We start from the raw sequence: 21,349 nt of genomic DNA on the forward strand, positions 1-21,349 counted from the left end.
CACCCCTCCCCCGCCGCCGCCGCCGCAGGCCGGGCGTTCACCGGCCGCGCCCGGGCCGCCGCCCCTCCCCCACCGCCCCTAGGCGCCCGGACCCCGGGCTCCGGGCGCGGGATGACGTGGGCGCGGCGGGGGAAGGGGTTGGGGGGCAGGACGGGCCGGGCGCGGGAGCCGGCCCCGGGGCGCGCGGGCGGGCGGGCCGACAGGCGGGCGGCCGGCCGTCGCGGCGGGAGCCGGCGACCCTCCGGCACGTCTTTTGTGTTTGTACACACTCGGCGCGAGGCGGCCGGGGGGAGGGAGCGGGCGGCGCGCGGGGGAGGGGCGAGCGCGCGCCAGCGAACGGGCGCGCGGGGGGAGGGGAGGGGGCGGGGCGTGAGCGGGGGCGGGGGCGGGGCCGAGCCTTCCCTCCATTGTGTGTGATTGGCTGGCGCGCGGCGCGGGGGCGGGGCGGTGTGTGTTGGGGGATAGCCTCGGTGTCAGCCATCTTTCAATTGTGTTCGCAGCCGCCGCCGCGCCGCCGTCGCTCGCCAACGCCAGCGCCGCCTCTAGCTCGCCGAGCTCCAGCCGAAGGAGAAGGGGGGTAAGTTTCCCCGGCCGCCCGCCTCGCCGGGACCGAGCCCCGTTCGTCGTCCGCCGCGGGGCCGGGCCCCGGCGCTGCGGGGACGGCCCCGCGGCCCCCCCGGGCTTGGCCCGCAAACTTTTTGGCCCTGAAATGGAGGTGAGGAGCGAGTTTCCCTCGGCCCGAGGCGGCGGCGGCGGCGGCTCTCCCCCATCTCTCGCCGCCTCAGCCCAACAGCAGCCACCGCCGCGGCGCCGAGCCGCTCTCCCTCCTCCCCGCGGCCCGGGCTCCCCTTTCTTCGGCGAAATCCCGCCCGCCGCCCCTTCCCGGGACCCCAGACCCTCACCACGACCCGCGCGGGCCCCTTAACTGCCGCCCCCGGGCCCCGGGCCGCGGTTTTCGGGCGGGAAAGGGCTGGAAATCGCCGCCGCTTCCCACCCCGGGGTAACTCGCTTTTTGCTGCCTCCCCACAGTTGTTGCTAAGCTTCACCATCTTGTCTCTCTTCTCTGGTCACCGACCATATTTTCTCCCCCGTTTCTCTCTTCCCCGTTTCATAAACGGGGGAACGTTTTTCGCAGAGGGACATTTTTCTCTCCTTTTTTGGAGAAGCGGAAACTTGATGCATTTGAAATGCAAAAAAACTTTTGCATTTTGGAGGGCGGCACGTGGCAGGGGATCGGGGCATTTTGGAGCGTTTTGGTGTGTGGTGCGTCCGGGAGGCAGCGGATCGGCGGCGCGATTGTTTCCATTTTGCTGGGGTCTGGGAGCCGCGCGGGGCGGCGGGCGGGTCGCGGGCCGGGCCCGAAAGTTTCCGCGAGCCGGGCGGCCGGGCTGCGGGCACTCGGGTAATGTCGCCGCGGAGCCCCCGCGGGCTGGACGCGGGGACGGGGCTTTGTGGACGGCCCTCCGCGGGAGCTGTCGGCCCCGTCGGCCCTCGAGAGCTGTAGAGACGCGAACCCAGGGCTGCTGGCCGATATTTACCGAGATCTGTGCGCTGCCAGGCGCACTGGGGGGCAGCCGCGGGGGGGCGGGGGGGGGCGAAAACCTTTTTTTTTTTTTTTTTAATGCCGATATTTGACTCGACCTTTCTGTGGTTTGTGGCTTCGGTGTTTTGACTTGTTCGTGGATCGGGTGTTTACAGACATACCTAGTTTCTGCTTTAATTAAAGAGATTGAAGCAGAGGCTGTTAGGGGTCTTTTTGTTTTGCCGTTTGTCGCTCAGATTTGGCATTTTGAGAGATGATTGGCGTTAATGCTAGCAATTTTCTAGTTATACAGTTTGTTTCAAGAAGTCCTATTGGGGGGTAGACGTAATCTGCACCCTTTCGAATTATATTACATTACGGACTTTTTTTTTTTTGTACTGGTCATAATTTCCAGATTTTCGGGGCTGGGGGTGATGGTAGTGGCAGGAAAACTTGGATGTTTGGTAGTTGCATATATGATGTTTGTTTTTTAATGCTGGTAGGTAAGTAAGGAGGTTTTTGTACCATGGCTCGTACAAAGCAGACTGCCCGCAAATCGACCGGTGGTAAAGCACCGAGGAAGCAACTGGCTACAAAAGCCGCTCGCAAGAGTGCGCCCTCTACTGGAGGGGTGAAGAAACCTCATCGTTACAGGTATTTTAAAAAAGAGGAAATAAAATAGTGGGACAAAGTCTGTCCAAGGAAGCAGTATTTGTGTAATACAACGCTAAGATGTATTATAAGCACACTTTTTGCTTTAGGGAATCCGGTGTCTTTCCACTTTTGAATATTTACTAATTCTTGAAAAAATATATATATAAAATTTAGTGTTGGGTTTTATTGGAATATTTTACTTTGAAACTGCCCAGAACCCAGAGGAGACAAATTGAATCACTAATAACGTTCATGGGATAGAGTGGCGTTTTATTCAGTTTGTTACATTAGTAATATGTATTTTTTAAATAGTAAAGTGTTTTTTAAAATACATTTCTGAGGACACTGTCACTTTTGGTAAAATGACAAGTTTTAATATTATTTTTATTTTACCAGTAACCAAGATGGGGGATGTCTTGTTTGAGTAAAGTTCTCATCCCTCATTTATTTCAATTGGTTTATTTCCTCCTCTTAGCACAGTGGGTTTTGAACTACCCTGAGCAGTGTTGTTAAGGGCATCTGCCATTAGAGGGCAGAAGTTGTCCATACTTAGCCTCCACAAATGATTTTATAGTTACTCTAAAATAAAAGCTCATTCGATGGAAGAAAATAAGTCAGACTTGAGGTACATTTTTTTCCCACAGTTACTTAGTAAAAAACAAAAAAGTGGGAGATGCACTGCACAGTTGTAAGTGTTCAAATTCTGTCATCCCTGAGGGATGAGCAGTAGTCAAAGTAAACGTACCCTGGGGAATCGAACTTAAATAGACCACAAGAGTAGTTTAAATGAGGTTCATTGGGTGGTGTTGGTAGGGTTTTTAGAAGAATTAAGGGTGCGGGTGGGAAGGAGTATGGTGCCAAGTGGAGAAGAGTCTGAATGAGGACTTTGATTAGTGGCCTAACACCCTCCCAAGTAATGGTAACAGAAGTTATTGCCACATCTGTGTTATAGATGGAGATGAACGGGACTTGAATAAACTTCCTGCCAAGACTCTACTTTAATACCATACTTTTTGCTTTAAAGGTATTGTCGTTACTCTTGATAGGCTTGAATTTTCACATCATAAATTGATAAGTGAAATTTTATACAGAGGCTAAAGAATAGAAAATGAGCGGTTTATTTTTTGGAAAATGACTGCATTTCTTCAAAGCTAACTGCTTGTCCTTTTACGTTTTTTATATGGTGACCCTTTCCTTAATGTGCGTTTTTTATTGTTTTGTTTTTTTTAAGGCCTGGTACTGTGGCACTCCGTGAAATTAGACGTTACCAGAAGTCCACCGAACTTCTGATCCGCAAACTTCCTTTCCAGCGTCTGGTGCGAGAAATTGCTCAGGACTTCAAAACAGATCTGCGCTTCCAGAGTGCAGCTATTGGTGCTTTGCAGGTAAAATGGCGGGTGGGAAAGGCTCTGTAAGAGGTGGCCACCCTGCTACGTACCGAGAACAATTCTAAATCTTTACTTGTGCTTACATAATTTGTCACAAGCCTGTAAGGTGGATGATACCTTTACATCACCATTGAGATGGCAGAAAGGTTAAGTTGCTCAAGGTCATATACACAAAAATGTCATTTGAACCCGCTTGGGTCACGGAGTCCTCATTTGAACCCATTTGATGCCAAAACCTAGTGCGCATTTCTGTATACCATTTTTAAATTTTAAACGTTGCTTTGAGAACAATGCTTAAAGGGGAAAAGAACCCTGTTGTTCGTCTCTGGGTGCAGAGACGTTTAATGCCCCTAATGGGACATTACAGAGACATGGGACTAAAGGTCTGTGTTGGTGATCAGCTTTAAGCAGTGACTGGCCGCTCTAAAAGGGTGTAGAATGAATGTTCTGCTGACTCTGAAGAGGCAGGTGCAAGCAGAGAGCACATAATGTCTGGGTTGGGAATAGGCTGTACTAAAGAATTGTGAATTGAGGTAAAAGAAGCACAGAGTAGTTAGGATTGGATGGGTGATAGGAAGAAAAGGTGTGCTTAAAGATTATACTGTATGTGTTAAGGGACAGGGATTTCAAGACTTGTGGTTAGCTAAAGAGGATTATGGATTTCCACTTAAATGGGAAACTGTTGAGTTTAATCTTAGCACCAGGGCATCAGAACTCTTGATAGTTTTAGAGGTGGTTGTGTATCTGAAGTACTGTGTTTTGCGCCAAGATTAAAACTTGAAATGCCCACAAAGAAGGTACTTGATTAGGTGTAAGGGTATAATTAAATCACTTGGGAAAGTGTAACCTATTTTATAGAGTGTTTGGCATTCTTTAGATGAGTGAATCTCAAAGTGTGGTTATGACTGCCACCTCCGTCAGAGCGTGGGGTTGGGAGTGATTCAAAATGCAGATTGCTAGGCACCACCGACCTGGATCAGAATCTCTGGTGGGGAGGGTCCACCATCTTCGTGTACTCCATGGGGGGATTTTCCAGGTTGCTGTTGCCGAGCCGAGCCTTTGCTTTATATGTGAGGGAGATTTGATAGGTGGATTCTCTACTGAAGTGTAATTGGTTGAACTGTTTCTATGGTTAGTCTGAGCTTCATTTGATTGGTGGATTCCAGGAGTAGGCTTCCATTAGATTCTCAGTGAGTGGAAATTGCTGAAATTTCAAACTACTAAAATTTACAGTGCTGTGACTTAAAACTATTTTCTCTTAATCATTGATTGTCTTGAGGTCTCATGGATTACTACAATTGCAAATCACGTTTTACCCACTGTGTTGTTAACTACACAGAGACATCACTGAGCTTGACAGGCGTTTGATTCAGAGCTGCTAGTTCTGTTTTCTGGTTAGCCCAACTCTGCTTCAAGAACATGTTATCCTTGGGAGTCCCACATGTTTGAGCTCACCTGTCAGTGGTAGGGCCTTGTAAATTGAAATGACTAAACAATCTGGGTATAAGACTACTGTCTTTTTAATTCATGTCTAAACTCCCATTGTCCCTGTCACTGAGGGGTGTGTCTTACATTATTAAGTGTGGTTGTGTTGGTTTGAAGCAGAATGTTTGCCCCTGCTGCCTGTGGTACTCCAGCAGTTAGATAGTTTTTGTATACGTACGCTTCAGGTCTCTTAAAGACCTGGAGATGGAGAATTTGCTAATGGAAATAAAGTAATAGAAGAGAGCGGTTAAAACAAAATGCCAGAAGTCGCTGTGTTTCTGGCTTTAGAATCACACAGTTGACAAGTTTCCTGACAGCACTAAATGAGAAGGGCGGTGGTGCAGGAGCAGGGTAGGGAGATAGTTTGGCTCTGCCGGGAGATACTCGGGAGTTGACGAACTTCAAATTTAACCTTTGCCTTTAACGTCTTGAGAGTTTGGACTAAGGTATTCTTGTGTTAAAGATACAGACCTCGGTATTTTGAAATGGTGGAAGAACCAGACCTTGAATATACTCAAGATGCTGTAAATGAGCCTTTCCTTGTAGTTGTGAGATGTTTTTTCTTTTGCCATTATCTCAAAATGATGTTTGTTGGGTGTACATTTACGTGGCAGTCTTTAATTCCCATTACAGCCTTAATGTTTAGGAGACCCTAGGGCCTGTGGGACAGAATTAGAAATATGGTCATGGTCCAATCCCCTGGGAGTATCCAGTACTCCCCCAGAGCTGACCAGACATGAACCTGTAAAACCAGCATTAGCCGGTTTCTAAGACGGAAGTAAGCCCCACATGCCCCGTCGGACCAGGACCAGGGTGCCTAGATCCTACCACTCTTTTTTTTTTTTTTTTTATTCATTCGAGATAGAGAGCACGAGCAGAGGGAGAAGCGGGCTCCCTGCTCGGCGGGAAGCCTGCTTCTCCCTCTCCCACTCCCCCTGCTTGTGTTCCCTCTCTCTCTGTGTCAAATAAATAAATAAAATCTTAAAAAAAAAAAATCACAGGGCCTGTTGTTGGCTTGTCCATATAGCGGCTCATAGTGCTTGGTTTGGCAAAAGCATTCCAGATGTGCATCATCGTGAGATGATGTTGGGTGGAACAAAATTAAACTGGTATCTTTCCTGAGGAGCATCAGTTGTAGTATCTGATGTGCATTATGAACCCCTTAGAGCAGGCTATAGTATGCCATGTTTTCCAAACTTTTTACCCATTTCTTAGAATATCTTAAGAATGAATCCCTGGATAAGGTCTTTGGCTTTTAATACATTTCTTTGGAATGTTTGCATGGAAATGATGCAAAGTTAAATAGGGTTAGATTTTTAAAAATAAATACTTGTTGACCATCATGAGACTATTACGTAACTTACATTAAAAGGTGGCAAATGTACAGGGCCCGTGAGTACCAAGGAATTAGGAGGAGTTCACAGCTACCTGCACTTGGGAGCCAGGGCTAAGAGAAGCACTCGCTTTCTCCTGCACGGAAGTCTTGAGCTAGGCTTTAATGGGTAAATAAGATTTGAACTCTTAACAAATGCAGCAGAAAAACATGTAGGGGGTGGTCAAATTTGGATGACACAAATTTTTATAGAAGAGAGACATGCGGCAAAAAAGATGAAGGTATAAATGTGCAAAAAGTAGTTTTTCCATATGATGAATTAATGTGAATCATTTGAATTCATTGTTGCTGTGTTAATGCTTTGAAAAGCAAATCTGGCTGTTCCCATCTACATATAAATCTCAGGAGTTTTATTGCAAAATCATGTTTGTGAAAAGCAAATCTGGCTGTTCCCATCTACGTATCTTATGTATCATGTAGCATACGTGGCTTTAATTGCTCAAGTATTTGGTGCATTATCATTGCCTAAAGATGCCAAAATGGAAACAAAAATAGCAACTATAAAAATCTATTTTTTTCTGAGTATCTTGAACAGAGAAGTAACTTCCCTATGGAGGAGGAGACAGGGCCAAATAACCTCTCATTTCATGCTCCGCCTCCAGTAGAACAGCTGGGCTGATGCCTGGGCTGGTAACACAGATTCTTCATTCCAGAATGAGTAAGCAGATGTTCCAGGTTCAACTAAAGGATGCTTCAACTTTCCACAGCTGTTAAGATAGACGAACAATTGAGTTAAGAGTTAATTATAAGTAGAAGCTCCTCTTTTTCCTTTTCCCATGCCAGATGTCCGGGAAGAGTCCCTACGGCTGGCACTTGGTGAGCACTGGTGGGGATAAGAGGATGCCTTCAAGGAATCTTAAAGTGTAATGGGAAAAACTAGAGGGATTGATATTAATACTAGAGGGATCAATATTAATACTAGAGGGTAAAAGGTCATTACAGATAGGGGTGCACAGAGGAAGGTACACCTGGGAGGGGACACATCTAGGCCAAATAGGTCAAAGTCTGTCAGTAAGACACTGATCTAGTGTGTTCTGGGACCCATAGTCCTCTCGTGTGATCAGACTGAGGTTTCAAAGGAAAGGTAGACGACTGTGTGATGGGAGCCAGTGGTCAGCTATTTTGGATTATTGGCAAGGCAGGGGTTCAAGCAGATACTGGAGTGTGACTGGGGTTCAGACTAAGGAGGACCCTGGCAAGGAGGAGGGAGTATTAGTTTTGATTGGATATGTGATTCCATTTATCATTGAAAGGATAAGGGAGGATCTTCAAGCTTAAGTGGGATTTCTTGGATTAAGTTGGATATACTTTTAAGACATTTCAGTTTATAAGAAATCACATGTTAAACTTTAGGAAAGTCAAAACTTTCTTAGTAATGAAATAATTTGACTTCTGTGTAATTGGATGAAGATTTCCAAATGAGCTTTTCTCTGTTCATCACCATCTGCGGGACAAAGCTGAAAGGCCGTTTCCGTGGAAGCATTCAGCAAAACAGTCAACGTCACCTGAAGTAGGTTTTCAAAGGGTTCAGAAACCTGCATCATTTTCACCGATGCAGATACATCTTAAATGTTGGTCATAACACCATTAATAGTTTTTTCTCGTTCCTTTGCAGGAGGCAAGCGAGGCCTATCTGGTGGGCCTCTTTGAAGACACCAACCTGTGTGCTATCCATGCCAAACGTGTCACAATTATGCCAAAAGACATCCAGCTAGCGCGCCGCATACGTGGAGAACGTGCTTAAGAATCCACTATGATGGAAAACATTTCATTCTTTAAAAAAAAAAAAAAAAATTTCTCTTCTTCCTGTTATTGGTAGTTCTGAACGTTAGATATTTTTTTTCCATGGGGTCAAAAGGTACCTAAGTGTATGATTGCAAGTGGAAAAATAGGGGACAGAAATCAGGTATTGGCAGGTTTTCCATTGTCATTTGTGTGTGAATTTTTAATATAAATGCGGGGACATAAAGCATTAATGCAAGTCAAAATGTTTCAGTGAACACGTTTCAGCAGTTCAACTTTATAACAATTATAAATAAACCTGTTAAATTTTTCTGGACAATGCCAGCATTTGGATTTTTTTAAAATAAGTAAATTTCTTATTGACGGCAACTAAATGGTGTTTGTAGCATTTTTATCATACAGTAGATCCATCCATTCGTTATACTTTTCTAACTGAGTTGTCCTACATGCAAGTACATGTTTTTAATGTTGTCTGTCTTCTGTGCTGTTCCTGTAAGTTTGCTATTAAAATACATTAAACTATACCTGCTTTTGGTCTTTATTGTCCACCTTAGCCGTAGAGTTGAGCCATTTGATGATATCCGTATTAAAAATCATTTTAGTATCATCAAGTGTTTTGTCACCTTACATCTGCAATGAGGCCATTGCAAGATGGGGAAAGGAGTTTTGTGTGGGAAGGAAACCAGAGCTCTATTGGCTTTCATCCTGATTTAAAATGGGCAGAGACTGGGGGCGCCTGGCCGGCTTTGTCATAAGAGCATGCGACTCTTGATCTTGGGGTCATGAGTTCGAGCCTCACTTCGGATGCAGAGATGACTTAAGAACTTTTTAAAACAAAATAAAATTTGCAGAGAGTAAATCTGTGAAAACCAGATTTCAACTCTTTGGATATGTTGTATTATAAACCAATCGTTCCCGATCCTAGCCGGCCAACAGAATCGCGTGGAAGTAAAACTATTTAACAATCTTCGTAAGTAGTGAAGGTACGTTTATAAACATTACTACGCTATTAAACTTTGTTCAGTGGTAATTTAAATGCAAATGTAACAGTAAGTCTTAAGCTTAAAAATTCGTGCGTTGGAGATTGGGCTCTTTCAAGATGCTGTGTGAACCCTGAAGTTACTGATCAAGCATCAACAGTTAACGCTTAGCACTGTTTTGTTTAGCATTGGAATGATAAGTGTGAAATGAGGGTAATAAGCCTTTTAAAGCCTGTAACCCATCCCTAATGGACTGACATTAGTTGTCACATTCGAGTTTGTGAAGCTACTCTAGAAGTAAAATTAGGTAGTCGATGGGCCGAGAACTCGCAGTCAATAAGGTGTAGAACATTGGGCCTCTGTTCTTCCTGCTCACGAGCTCTTTTTTAACTGTAACTTCCATTTTTTTATATTCTCCATCAAAAATCACTTAATGAGAGAATTATGAAATTTGTTTTAGAGCCTGTTTTCTGATTTCTTGACATGGGATCATAGTTTTTAGTGCAATCCATTGCGTAAACTTAAGGCGCTGGTATTACCTGGGAGAATTGGCCAGGGTATTCATTATAATACAAGCTGCGGAAAGCCAGGTTTTTGTTTTAAGTAAGCTCGAACCCATGAGCCCGAGATCAAGAGTCACATGCCCCACTGAGCCAGCGAGGCTGCCCCCCAAAAGCCAGTTTTTCATGAATTTCCCCAGTTCAGGCTTTGTAGTGCAAAGGGACAGATGGTAGGGCCTGTTCATGAAAACTTAACTAGGGAAAGTGGATGTCTCCAATAGGGTGGAAGTTAGCTGTTTACAAATAGGGGATGCCATCCTTCGAATTAAAATCCCTTAGAATCTGTACTAAATTTTGCTCTAAAACTTCGTGAACTAAAAAGCATGTTTCTATTTTTGTGTTTCCCTATGAAATGGGTATGGTAATTCACTTTAAACAAGTGCGGAGTATATAACTGCTCACTGTTGAGGTACTAACACACAATACGTTGTATATGACAAAATGGAACATTTAGGGGAAAAGATGAGGATAAAATAGATGAAGTTGGCACTCTCCGTACACAGATGTCTGGCCATTGTAATGCGCTTGTCTCTATTCTGTGGTCTGTCAATATTTGATGTGTATTCTATTCCTATGAAGTAGGTGATTCGTTTCTACTCAAAAATAAGGCAGTGAAACTTGGGATTCTTAATGGGCAGTTACATGCTATGTGCATAGTAGTTTTTGTTTTATTTCAAGTTTTGATTTAAATATATGCCTAGTAGCTTTGAGTTCAGGGCTATTCTAGGACTCTTGGATGTAAGTGATCTGTCACCACCTTGACCCCTGGGTCAGTTTTTGAAAAACTCACTGATGACAGGCTGATAATCCTGTTCCCCAATATGCTTTGGAATTATTACTTGACAAGCCTACCCAGGAAGAGTCTGGTGAATTGGATTTGGGCCCAAAGTGACAAGTGGGGGCTGTGGCTTACCTCACCACTCTTGGTTAAGTGCAGTCTTCAACATCTTCAGCAGGGTAACCCACTTTTGAATACTAAAGTAACTTAGGAAAACAGCCAGTTAACACCTCTTAAGCTTCCAGAAAATGTTCCTAAAGTTGTTAGAAGAAAAACCCTACAAGATTATATGGTAAGATAAAAATAATTTTAGGTAAGTAGGTCTTGGGAAATCGGGAATACTTTAGCTAGAAGAACTTTTCGGAAGGAATTTGGAGACTTTATTCTCAAGCAAATGGAGGGACTCTCGCCAGGCTTACACTGTTAGGTGAGTGAACACTTGGAAATGCCCAAGCTCTTTTCCCTTCCAATCTTGACAGCCTAAAATCTGAGAGGAAATAAATTCAAATGTGCAAATTTGAACATAATCAAGGATCTGCTAGATGCTGAGGACGTAAAGGCATAAAGATGCTCCAAGTCCAACTTCTCGACCCTTTGAGGTGGGTGCCCTCAGAGACTGATTCTACCCATGAAGAAACTTGGCCACGGCCACCCAGTTCACGGAGGAGATAGACTTTGTTTTCCAGTGGACTAAACCTGGGGCCTTGCTCTAATTCCCATGCTCGGAGAGTGATACAAGAGTCACTGATTTTGCTGGGAGTGCCAGAAGTGAAGGCAAGTCTTGACTGTGGAAACAGAAAAAAGAACACTGGGAATGAGGAGGGGCAGACTAGAAATCACGAGAAAACCCTCTGCCTGTCTCACCACCTGTTCAGTCTCGAGCAACTCCCTTTAATTTCTCCCTCTCCCCACCTCCATTAAATCCTGTTGACTCTTAGCTCTAAAGAAGTGCATCCAAAACTTTGTGCTGAACACCTCTAGCGTTCTCGCCAGGGCTGCCCCCTTCCCCCGGGACACCCCACATCAGTCTGCAGCCACCCCGTTCTTCCTCCCTTGGGCCCCTTCCCACGGCCTCGGGAGAAATGCTTCTAAAACAAGTCCTTTCAGGTCATACCCCCAACCGCACACTTAATCACATCTAAACTCCTCGGCTCGTGAGGCCCTGTGTGACGGCCTCGCCAGGCTTTCCTCCATCCACCTCTTACTAAGCTGCAGCCAACCCTCTGCCCACATGCCTTTTGTCACATCCTTGGCTTTATTTCCTTCGAATCTATCCAAATCTGAAATGACCTTGGCTTTTTTATTGACGACCTCCACTAGAATGTGCTAGAACAGGGGTTCACCGTATTTTCCACTGCAGCCCCAGTGGTGGTGCATACTAAACCCGAATAACGATCCGTTGGGAGTCATGCTAGAATGAATGTTCCTGCTTTCCTTCCGACTTTAACACTGAAGCCTCTATAACCTTAATAGATGGAACCCGATTTGTTGTTTTGAGGATGAAGTGAAAATAGATGTGAAAACCCAAGGCCTGACACATAATAGTAAATGCTGGAGTAGAATGATAAGTTCTGATAAAGTAAACCTGCATCCATACCGTTCCTTGCAAAGTTGTAAAGAAAAATCTGGCCCCCAACTTCCAACAGTTGGTTCGCAAGCCTCCCGGGAGCCTCCGACTGTAATCCAAAAACCAGCCCCCCTACTCAGAGGACAGGGAGAGATGAAAGAAAGGCAGGCCTAGCAGGTTGGCAGGCGGCAGGTTGAACAGCACAGGGAACAGACCTACCAAGCTTGTCTTGGGGGCTGCAAGATGGTGGATCCCCATATCCACCCACCACATCCTCACTGTTCATGGGCCTCACTGGGGTTTGGTCACGCGTCCCCCGCCCCCCCGCGATGGTGCCAGCACCATATCACTGTCTCAAGGCCGTCCTTGGGGCCGGGGGGAGCTTCTGGGAGCAGGGAAGACAAGCAGAACCCACCTTCCAAGGACAGGAGAGGGGTCGAGAAGCCTGTCCAGTTATGGGCCAACTAGAAGTCACATCCTCTGGATCTTCCCCAGGACTGATCTTTCCAAGCAGGCAATTTTTATTAGGTCCCCACTGGATAATGCTCTTCTTATGCCATTAAGCCTTGGTCCCTAAATGAAATAGGATCAGGTGGGCATAATCAATATTATGGAGTCAAATCAATAGTGTTAGTGGTGAAACCCTAGGTAAGAGGCATTCTCTTAAAGTCGTTGTGAAGACTTCTTCACCACTGTTTTTAAACGTGTTTTGGAAAGTTCTAGGCAACGAGAAAATATATTTTTTTAAAAAGGAAATAATTAGGGCGCCTGGGTGGCTCAGTTGGTTAAGCGACTGCCTTTGGCTTTGGTCATGATCCTGGAGTCCTGGGATCGAGCCCCGCATCAGGCTCCCTGCTCAATGGGAGTCTGCTTCTCTCTCTCTCCCGCTGCTCCTTCACCATGCTGTGCTCTCTCTCTCTCTCTCTCAAATAAATAAAATCTTAAAAGAAAAAAAAAAGGAAGTAATTATTTGCAGCATAGCTTCATGCTTAAGAGTTAGGCTCTAGAGGGGAGCCTGGCTGGCTCCGTCAGAACCTGCAACTCTTGGCCTCAGAGTTGTGCCTATCATTTAAAATATTTTCTGGGACACCTGGGTGGCTCAGTCAGTCGAGTGTCTGCCTTTGGCTCGAGTCATGATCCCAGGGTCCTGGGGAGCAAGCCTGGTGTGTGCAGACCAAGCAGGGAGCGGGCATGGCTGCCGAGAGCCTCAGAGCAATGGGAGGTGTGACAGAAGCCGGATCTGGGGGCTGGCAGGAGCTTCACAGTGGACGTACTGAGGCTGAGATGCGTATGAGCTTTCACTGGAGATTTCAGGGAGATTGTTGGATAGGAGCCTGGGGTCTAGGAAGGAGGTCTGGGCTGGAGAGCAGAATTTAGAAGTCACCAGCAAAGACATGGTCTTAAAGCCAAGAAGCTAGATGAGGTCACCAAGGGAGCAGGGGTAGCTAGAGAAGAGCTCCAAAGACTGAGGCACTCAACATTGACTTCAGAGCCCTGAAGGAGCCTGACCAGGAGAGCCAGGCATATATGGAGTCTGGAAGCCAAAAGAAGAAAGTGCTCCAAGGAAGAGAGGCAGCGGCCACTCTCAGATACGACCAGATCAAGTAGGGTAAGGTCTGAGAGTTGCCCACTGGAACTGGCAACGTGGGGGTCACTGTGGTCTTGATTCAGGGGCTCAAGACCCAACTGGAGTAGAGTCAAGAGATGTTGGGGTTTTAATCAAAATGAGCACACTTCTGGGGCACCTGTCTGGCCCAGTCGGTAGAGCATGCGACTCCTGGTCTCCGGGTGGTGAGTTTGAGTCCCCTGTTGGGCGTGGAGCTGACCTAAAAAAAATAAAAAGAGAATTGGAGAAATGGGAAACAGCAAGAAGAGGTGACTCCAGAAGTTTTGCTTACAATGGAGAGAAATGGAAAGTAGCTGAGGAGGAAAATGGGATCTTGGGGCGGGCGGGGGTGTCCTCACAAGGTGGGAGAAATAGAATGATTATTTGCTATTGCGTGTTTTCTTTTCTTTTTTTTTTTAAGATTTTATTTATTTGTCAGAGAGAGAGAGCACAAGCAGGGGGAGCGCCAGAGGGAGAGGGAGAAGCAGGCTCCCCCCTGAACAGGGACCCCAGTGTGGGCCTTGATCCCAGAACCCTGGGATCATGACCTGAGCTGAAGGCAGGTGCTTAACCCACTGAGCCACCCCGGCGTCCCTTTTGCGTGTTTTCTATGTCTGTGTTGTCCGGGTTGTGAGGATTGTATGAATCAAAACATGTCAAGGGGCGCCTGGGTGGCTCAGTGGTTAAGCATCTGCCTTCGGCTCAGGTCATGATTCCAGGGTCCTGGGATCGAGCCCCACATCGGGCTCCCTGCTCGGCGGGAAGCCTGCTTCTCCCTCTCCCACTCCCCCTGCTTGTGTTCCCTCTCTCGCTGTGTCTCTCTCTGTCAAGTAAATAAATAAAATCTTAAAAAAAAAAAAAAAAAGTCAAGTGCTTGGGACTGTTCCTGGAACATAGTAAATGCTCAATAAATAGCACTGCTAGTTTTTTTTTTTTAAGATTTTATTTATTTACTTGACAGAGAGAGACACAGCGAGAGAGGGAACACAAGCAGGGGGAGTGGGAGAGGGAGAAGCAGGCTTCCCGCCGAGCAGGGAGCCCGATGTGGGGCTCGATCCCAGGACCCTGGAATCATGACCTGAGCCGAAGGCAGATGCTTAACCACTGAGCCACCCAGGCACCCCAGCACTGCTAGTTTTATGATATAACTGTATTATTAACAAATAATATTTATCTTGCCAAAGAGTTTCAACTACAAAATTTTTGGTTTTAATGAGATCTCAATAAGATAGCAGGTTATAAAATATATAAAAGTCAACAGAATTTCTATACATTACCAATAACTAGTTAAAATTTATAATGAAACTAATTGCTGGTTAGAAGAGCAACATATAAAAATGTCATATAAAAAATTCTATCTACAATGTCCACTAAACTATAACACATAAAAAAATACTTAGGAGGGGCGCCTGGATGGCTCAGTCGGTCAAGGGACTGCCTTCGGCTCAGGTCATGATTCCAGGGTCCTGGGATCGAGCCCCACATCGGGCTCCCTGCTCAGTGGAGAGTCTGTTTCTCCCTCTCCCTCTGCCTGCCTCTCTGCCTACTTGTGCTCTCTATCTCTCTGTCAAATAAATAAATAAATAAAATCTTTAAAAAAAAATACTTAGGAAATGTGTGAGAATTACTAAAAAAAAAAAAAACACCTTTTTGAAGGCCATAGAAAAGATCTGAATAAATCAAGAAAGATGTATGTTCCTTGATAGAAATATTCAACACTGTAAAGATCTTAGTTCTTTCCACATTGATCTACACACAATCTCAACAAAAATTCTAACAAGATTTTTTAATGGAACCTGACACTCTAATTCTGAATTTCATCTGGGAGAGAAAATATGCAAGGACTAAGAAATTTTAGAAAAAGGGGAAAAGACTTCCTTTAAACCCATGTCATGGTAGGAGCACCTGGGTGGCTAGATTGGTTAAGCCTCTGACCTCTTGGTTTTGGCTCAGGTCATGATCTCAGGGTCACGATCTCAGGGTCCTGAGACTGAGCCCTGCCAAGGTCTCCCTGTTCAGTGGGGAGTCAGTTTCCCCCCCTTTCTCTCCCTCTTCCTCTGCCCTCCCCCCACCAAAAAAAAGTTAAAAAGAAAAAAAGAAAAAGAAAAACAATGAACCAGAACGAAGATTACATTGGAATCCAACATACAGTGTAGTGTTAAAAACTTGGATAAGAGGGGCTCCTGGCTGGCTCAGTCGGTGAAGCATGCGGCTCTTGATCCTGAATTCGAGTCAAACCTTGGGTGCAGAGATTACTTAAAATAAAATAAAATCTTAAAAAAAACCCAACAACTTGAGGGGCTCCTGGGTGGCTCAGTTAAGCGGCTGCAGCTCAGGTCGTGATCCAGGGATCCTGGGATCAAGCCCCGAGTGAGGCTCCCTGCTCATGGGGAGCCTGCTTCTCCCTCTCCCTCTCCCTCTCCCTCTGCAGATCCCCCTGCTCCTGCTCACGTGCTCTCTGTAAAATAAATAAAACACACTTGAATAAGTGAACTGTTCAATTTTTTAAAGAGTGAGATAATTGCACAATTCATGGAGGGCCATGCGAACGTTCATACATGTTTTAATGCTCTTCCCCAAATCTCCACTTGTATCCCCTAGAAATGTAAAGATATGCATTTCTAGGATAAACCTATATATTGCAGCACTGTTTTGTATACGGGAGAAATCTGAACAACGTAAAGTCCATCAGTGGAGGAATGGCTAGATAAAATTGTATGTAGTGATCATAAGAAATACCATGTAGTCATTAAAAAGAACGAGGCAGAGAAACCTATGTATGCGGACGTGGGAAAATGTTCAAGCTGCACAGTTACATAAAAAAAGCAAACTGGGGGATAGTGTAGCATATTTCTTCCTGTGAGTTTAACGACAAACACAGTAAACAACCCCAAACCTTTGTAAGTATATGCGTGGATGTGGACATACCGTGCACGCGCAGAGATTACGTGCACGTGCCTGGGAAAGGCCTGGAAACACACGCCGAGCGGCTGGCCCCCGTAGCCCACCGTAGGTATTCCGGCAGAGAAGCTACTCCTCCGGCAAGGCCTCGGACTCCGCTACTCACCTGTTTACAGCCGCAGCAAGGCTGTACGGAGTGCGAAATACCTGCTCTCTCCCGTGAGGTCTCTCCTCGGGAGAGATGGCCGAGCATCTCCACCTGCCCTGCGCCGCCCCACCCCAGTCTCGGACCCATCCTGGGTCCGTGGTTCCGCTTCCCGAGAATCCGCTGTTCGGACCCCCAGGTTGCATCCCTGCGCTGTCACCAACGTGAGCAATTGAGGCGCCTGCAGACGTTGAGGAATTAGCTTGGCCTATCCCATAACCGCCGGCAAGACAGGTAACCTCCCCGAGCCTCGGTTTACCAGTCTGAAGCACAGGGACCCCTGTAGCAACAGGAGGTGACTTCATGTGGCTTAGGAGTGAGCATTTCGTTTTGGGTTTATTTATTTAACTACTCTACCCCGAACGCGGGGCTCGAACTCACACGCGGAGATCGAGTCTCGTCCTCCACCGACGGAGCCAGCTAGGCGCCCCCAGGAGTGAACATTTTTAGGATGTATAATAAACATTGTACATGAACCCTGGGGTTTCAGGTAGCACCTCTTGACCTTTAGGTTTGGAGTGGATGAGAACATTTTAATGATAATCGTGGAGATGGGGCTGGCGAGGCAAAAGTGACCGAAGTGGCAGGAGGACGTCTGGGGCCGCGCGACTAATGCTCGGCGCACAGCCGACACTGGGGGGGCCGGGCCGGGGTCCCCCGGTGTCCCGTCCACCTCACCCCGGGGACGCCGGTCCTCCACGCCCCTCGAGCCCAGCCCGTCGCCCCTGCGCCCCGTTGTCGCTCCGGCGCGCTTCTGGGATCGCCTCCCAACCTCTCTCCCCCTGCGGCCTGGCCTCCTCTCCTCTCCCCTCCCTCAGGCGTCGGGGAGACCTCCCCACAGCGCCCCCGCAGCCGGCCAGCCCCTGTCGCTCCGCCCCCTCGCCCTGCCCCCTCGGCCCCTCGGCCCTTTGCCACCCCCCCGCGCGTCCTCCGGCTCCAGCGGCGGCCCCCCCAGGCCTCGCCCCTCGGGATCCCGCCGCGCCCTCCAGGACCACGCCCACCGGTTCTCGCTGCGCCCTCAGACCACGCCCAGACCACCCCCCTCGGAGGGTCCCGCCTCACGCTCCCTGACCACGCCCCTCCCGGATCGCGGCTTCCACGACCACGCCTCTCGGGAAATCTCGCCGAGCCCTCTATGACCACGCCCTCCGAGAACTCGCCCTCCTTAACCCCGCCCCCAGGTTACGTCTCCCAAGACCACGCCCCTCGGAGTCCCGCCGCGCCCTCCCTGACCACACCCCCAAGAATTCACCCTCCAAGACCGCGCCCCTCATGTTCCCGCCGGTCCCCGGCCACGCCCCTCCGATCGGGTTCGGCAGTTCCCGCCCCCCTGCCGTGCCCGCCCGGGCCTCAGCCTTCCGGGGCAGGACGCGGGCTCGCTGTCCCCGCAGCTCCTCCGGCCCCCGAGTTTGGGACCCCGGCCCGAGTGCGTGGCCGCCCGGAGGCCCACGAACTGCAGCTGCGGCCGGGAAGGTGCCGCCCATCCTGCCGTCGGCTGGCTTGCACGCGGCCCTGGGCAAACAAAGCTGGGCAGTGCTCAGCTGCCTCGGGAACCGAGACGCCGGTCGCACGTGGCCCCCGCAGCTGCGTCCCTCCGCGTGCTCCGCCCGCTGCGCCGCAGCCTTCGAGCCGCCTGGACCTGGCTCCGAATGACCGGGCCGCAGAGCTGGGTGGACACTCTGGGGACCGGACCCCGGCCTCCCCCGGCTGCCATCCTCCGGCTTCGGCCTTGTCATTACCTCGGGCTCAGCCTATGCTGGGAACTGCGAGAAAGGATGACCAGGCGGCCCCCCGGCTCCCCAAAGTCCCCAGGTCCCCGGCCAAGCTGAGGCGCATCCTTCTGGGACACTCCAGAGGGAAGAGGCTGGGGCTGAGCGTTTGGCCAGGTTGTCATTCCCGATGGCCTCGAGGATGAGCAGGACTTACAGGGGTCAGGACCAGAGACACCCCGCCAGGCTTCAGGATCAGATCTTACTCAGGAACCAGTCCTGCCGAGTGCAGCAAAGAGATCAGCTAGGAGGTCATCGCAAGGCCTGCAGGGCTGCCCTGGGGGGAGAGGGAGTCCCAAGTCCTGGAGAAGCCAAGTCTTGGGGACACCAAAGGTAGACGGGTATTTAGATGACCTTGAGCCTTACAGGCCCCGCTCAGCTTCTCCCATGGTGTGGGGAAGGGGCCTGGGAAGGCCTGAGGAGGAGATGCCGGCGCAAGTATCCCCTTCAAGGCGGCCTTGCCCTGAGGTTTTAACAGGATGTCCCCCCAACCTGGCAGAATCAAGCACTTGGCAGCGAGCCCAAGAGAAGGCAGGTTAAAGCAGTCCTCAGAGAGCAGGATATTTTTCCAAGGAATGGGCACATCCAGAGAGAGGATGCTACCTCCTCTCTTGGGGATTTCAGCTAGGTTCTACCTAGGATCTCCTCAGAGCCTCCTTCCCTTCCCCGCTGCCCTGCCGGGTCAGGTGTGGAGGCTCGGCCGATGTCCGCCAGTGGTCCCGCTCTCCAGAAATGAAGAACAGTGGCTTAGCCCAAGATTTCCAGGGACCCAGAAACTTAATGTTGAAAACGGTTGACAGACACTTTAAAGGAGGATATTTGGCTTCATGTTTGGGGTGAACAGAGGTTTCGGAATATCTTCTCCACCGTGTGCCGAGCAACTCTGCTAAGTTTTCATGCTCCTATCACAGCTACCCTGAGAAATAAGCGTGGATCCCCCAGTTTCGGAGACAGGGGCGCTCAAGCTCCCAGAGGTCCTGCATCCTTGCAATCCGTGCATCCGAGGAGGCTGGCTGTTTCGAGCGGCAGCTGTCTATGTGAGCCTGATGGTTTTCCTCTGACTCGTTCAGTTCCTAGTTAACATGTTTTTTTACATACTTAGCAATCCTTACCAATCCTTTAAGATCGACGTTCTCTGTTGCAACAGCTGCTGTGGTTTCTGTGTCCTGACAGAGGTCGGGACCAGGAGTGGGATGTCAGGTGCGATAGCAGCCACTGCCCCCCTTCCTTCCCAGGCCCACGTTCTGTGGCCCCGTGGGAGAGACAGCACCACATGGTGGCCTCTGAGTCAAAGCCTCCGCTGGACCCAGGAAGATGGAACCCCATGCCTTCACCGTGGTGACTCCCACAGGCCCCGTAACTGGGTCACTCCACCTGCCAATAGGTCAGCCGCTTCTGAGAAGGTACGTGGTCAGACCAGCTAATTCCATGGGCTTCTGCGCTTTGCTGCCGTGCTTCTGAGGTGACGACTTCCCTGATCGGACACCGTGCGGCTGGGATGTCAGCACAGCCGGTGAGCCAAACCCAGGCATGGCGGTGCCGGCAGAAACCTTGCGGGCGGGAAGGGCCGTTCCACCATGGGATGGGTCCAGGGGGACCCACCTGCTGCTGGGTCCCCGCGCGGGCCCACGGCAGGGCGCAGTGTTGGTCTCCGCTGCAGGCACAGAGACAGCAGGTGGCCCCGTGAGCACTGGTGAGGGGAGGCCGCTTGGTTTCCTGGGCCCAGGTCCTGCCGAGTGGGGAGAATCTCCTTGACCACTGTCCTTCGGGGATTCCCTAGACCGCAGTGGGGGGAGCGGGGGGGCTACAGGTGTCCATGTTCCGTCCGAGCCGGCGTATTGTGCAGAACCATCTGTAAACAGGACCTGAACTCTTTCCCCGCCAATCAGCTCATCACGGGAATTTTGTATGCGGTCCTAGGATTAAGGGGAAAAGAGCTGCCTGCTCACACCACTTACTTGTGCCCTCTGAACCTGCTGAGGGCCAACCTCTCAACGCATTCCACGTGATAGGTGCGTGCGGCGCGTGCCCCATCCTACAGCCTGGTGAGCAAGTTCGCACGCGGCACACGCATGGCCACTCGATGAGCCCTGGTCAGGCCCTCGATTTCTACCAGGGACCGGGAGCAAAGCCGGAAGAACAGCATTCTGCAGAAAGGCAGGGATCTGCTCCAAAGCCCCGGGGTCCCTGCTGTGCTTGTACTGGTGCCTCCCAGAGCCTTCATCTAGCACCCACCCTTGCCGCAGACACTTCTCCTGCTTGCTCTGGTCCTCACTCAAAACTACGGCTTCCGGGAAGGGAGAGGGGGAGGGGAGGGGGAAAAAAAAACCCCACGGCTTCATGTATTTCTTTAAATCCACTCACGGGTGTCTGGGGGTCTCAGTCGTTATGCGTCTGCCTTTGGTTCAGGTCATGATCCCGGGGTCCTGGGATCCAGCCCCGTATCAGGCTCCCTGCTCGGCGGGAAGCCTGCTTCTCCCTCTCCCTCTCCCCCTTTATGCTCTCTCTCTCTCAAATAAAATCTTAAAATAAATAAATAGACTCACTATTTTTTACCTAAATAGATGCAATCTCGCTCTTAGCAATGCTGTCTGTGACGGGCTGATTCTATTTTTTCTTATGTATAAGTAAAATCAAAACTCAAGATTGCAAATGAGAAGTTTTCATGCAAACGCTATCTGCAGACCCCAGAGCGCTGTGGGGGCGCCCTCGGGGACACACCATCCAGGGGACAAGGGGCCAGGACGGGCACAGCTGGGCCACGGGATACTGCATGATAGCACTTTGCAGTCCTTGCT

General features: G+C 49.1%; 1 protein-coding gene across 1 annotated transcript; it reads left to right on the forward strand.

Moving 5' to 3' along the window:
• Nucleotides 1-452: 452 nt before the first annotated feature.
• Nucleotides 453-8,709, forward strand: LOC118013015 (histone H3.3A). The gene is made up of 4 exons (XM_035008695.1): nucleotides 453-577; nucleotides 2,026-2,176; nucleotides 3,408-3,561; nucleotides 8,058-8,709. Exons 2-4 carry the CDS (start codon nucleotides 2,049-2,051, stop codon nucleotides 8,184-8,186), a joined length of 411 nt encoding a protein of 136 aa, XP_034864586.1. The 5' UTR covers nucleotides 453-577; nucleotides 2,026-2,048; the 3' UTR covers nucleotides 8,187-8,709.
• Nucleotides 8,710-21,349: the final 12,640 nt, after the last annotated feature.

The sequence above is a fragment of the Mirounga leonina genome, unplaced genomic scaffold (assembly GCF_011800145.1).
Source record: "Mirounga leonina isolate KUSES-001 unplaced genomic scaffold, KU_Mleo_1.0 Mir_152, whole genome shotgun sequence".
Classification (NCBI taxonomy): domain Eukaryota; kingdom Metazoa; phylum Chordata; class Mammalia; order Carnivora; family Phocidae; genus Mirounga; species Mirounga leonina.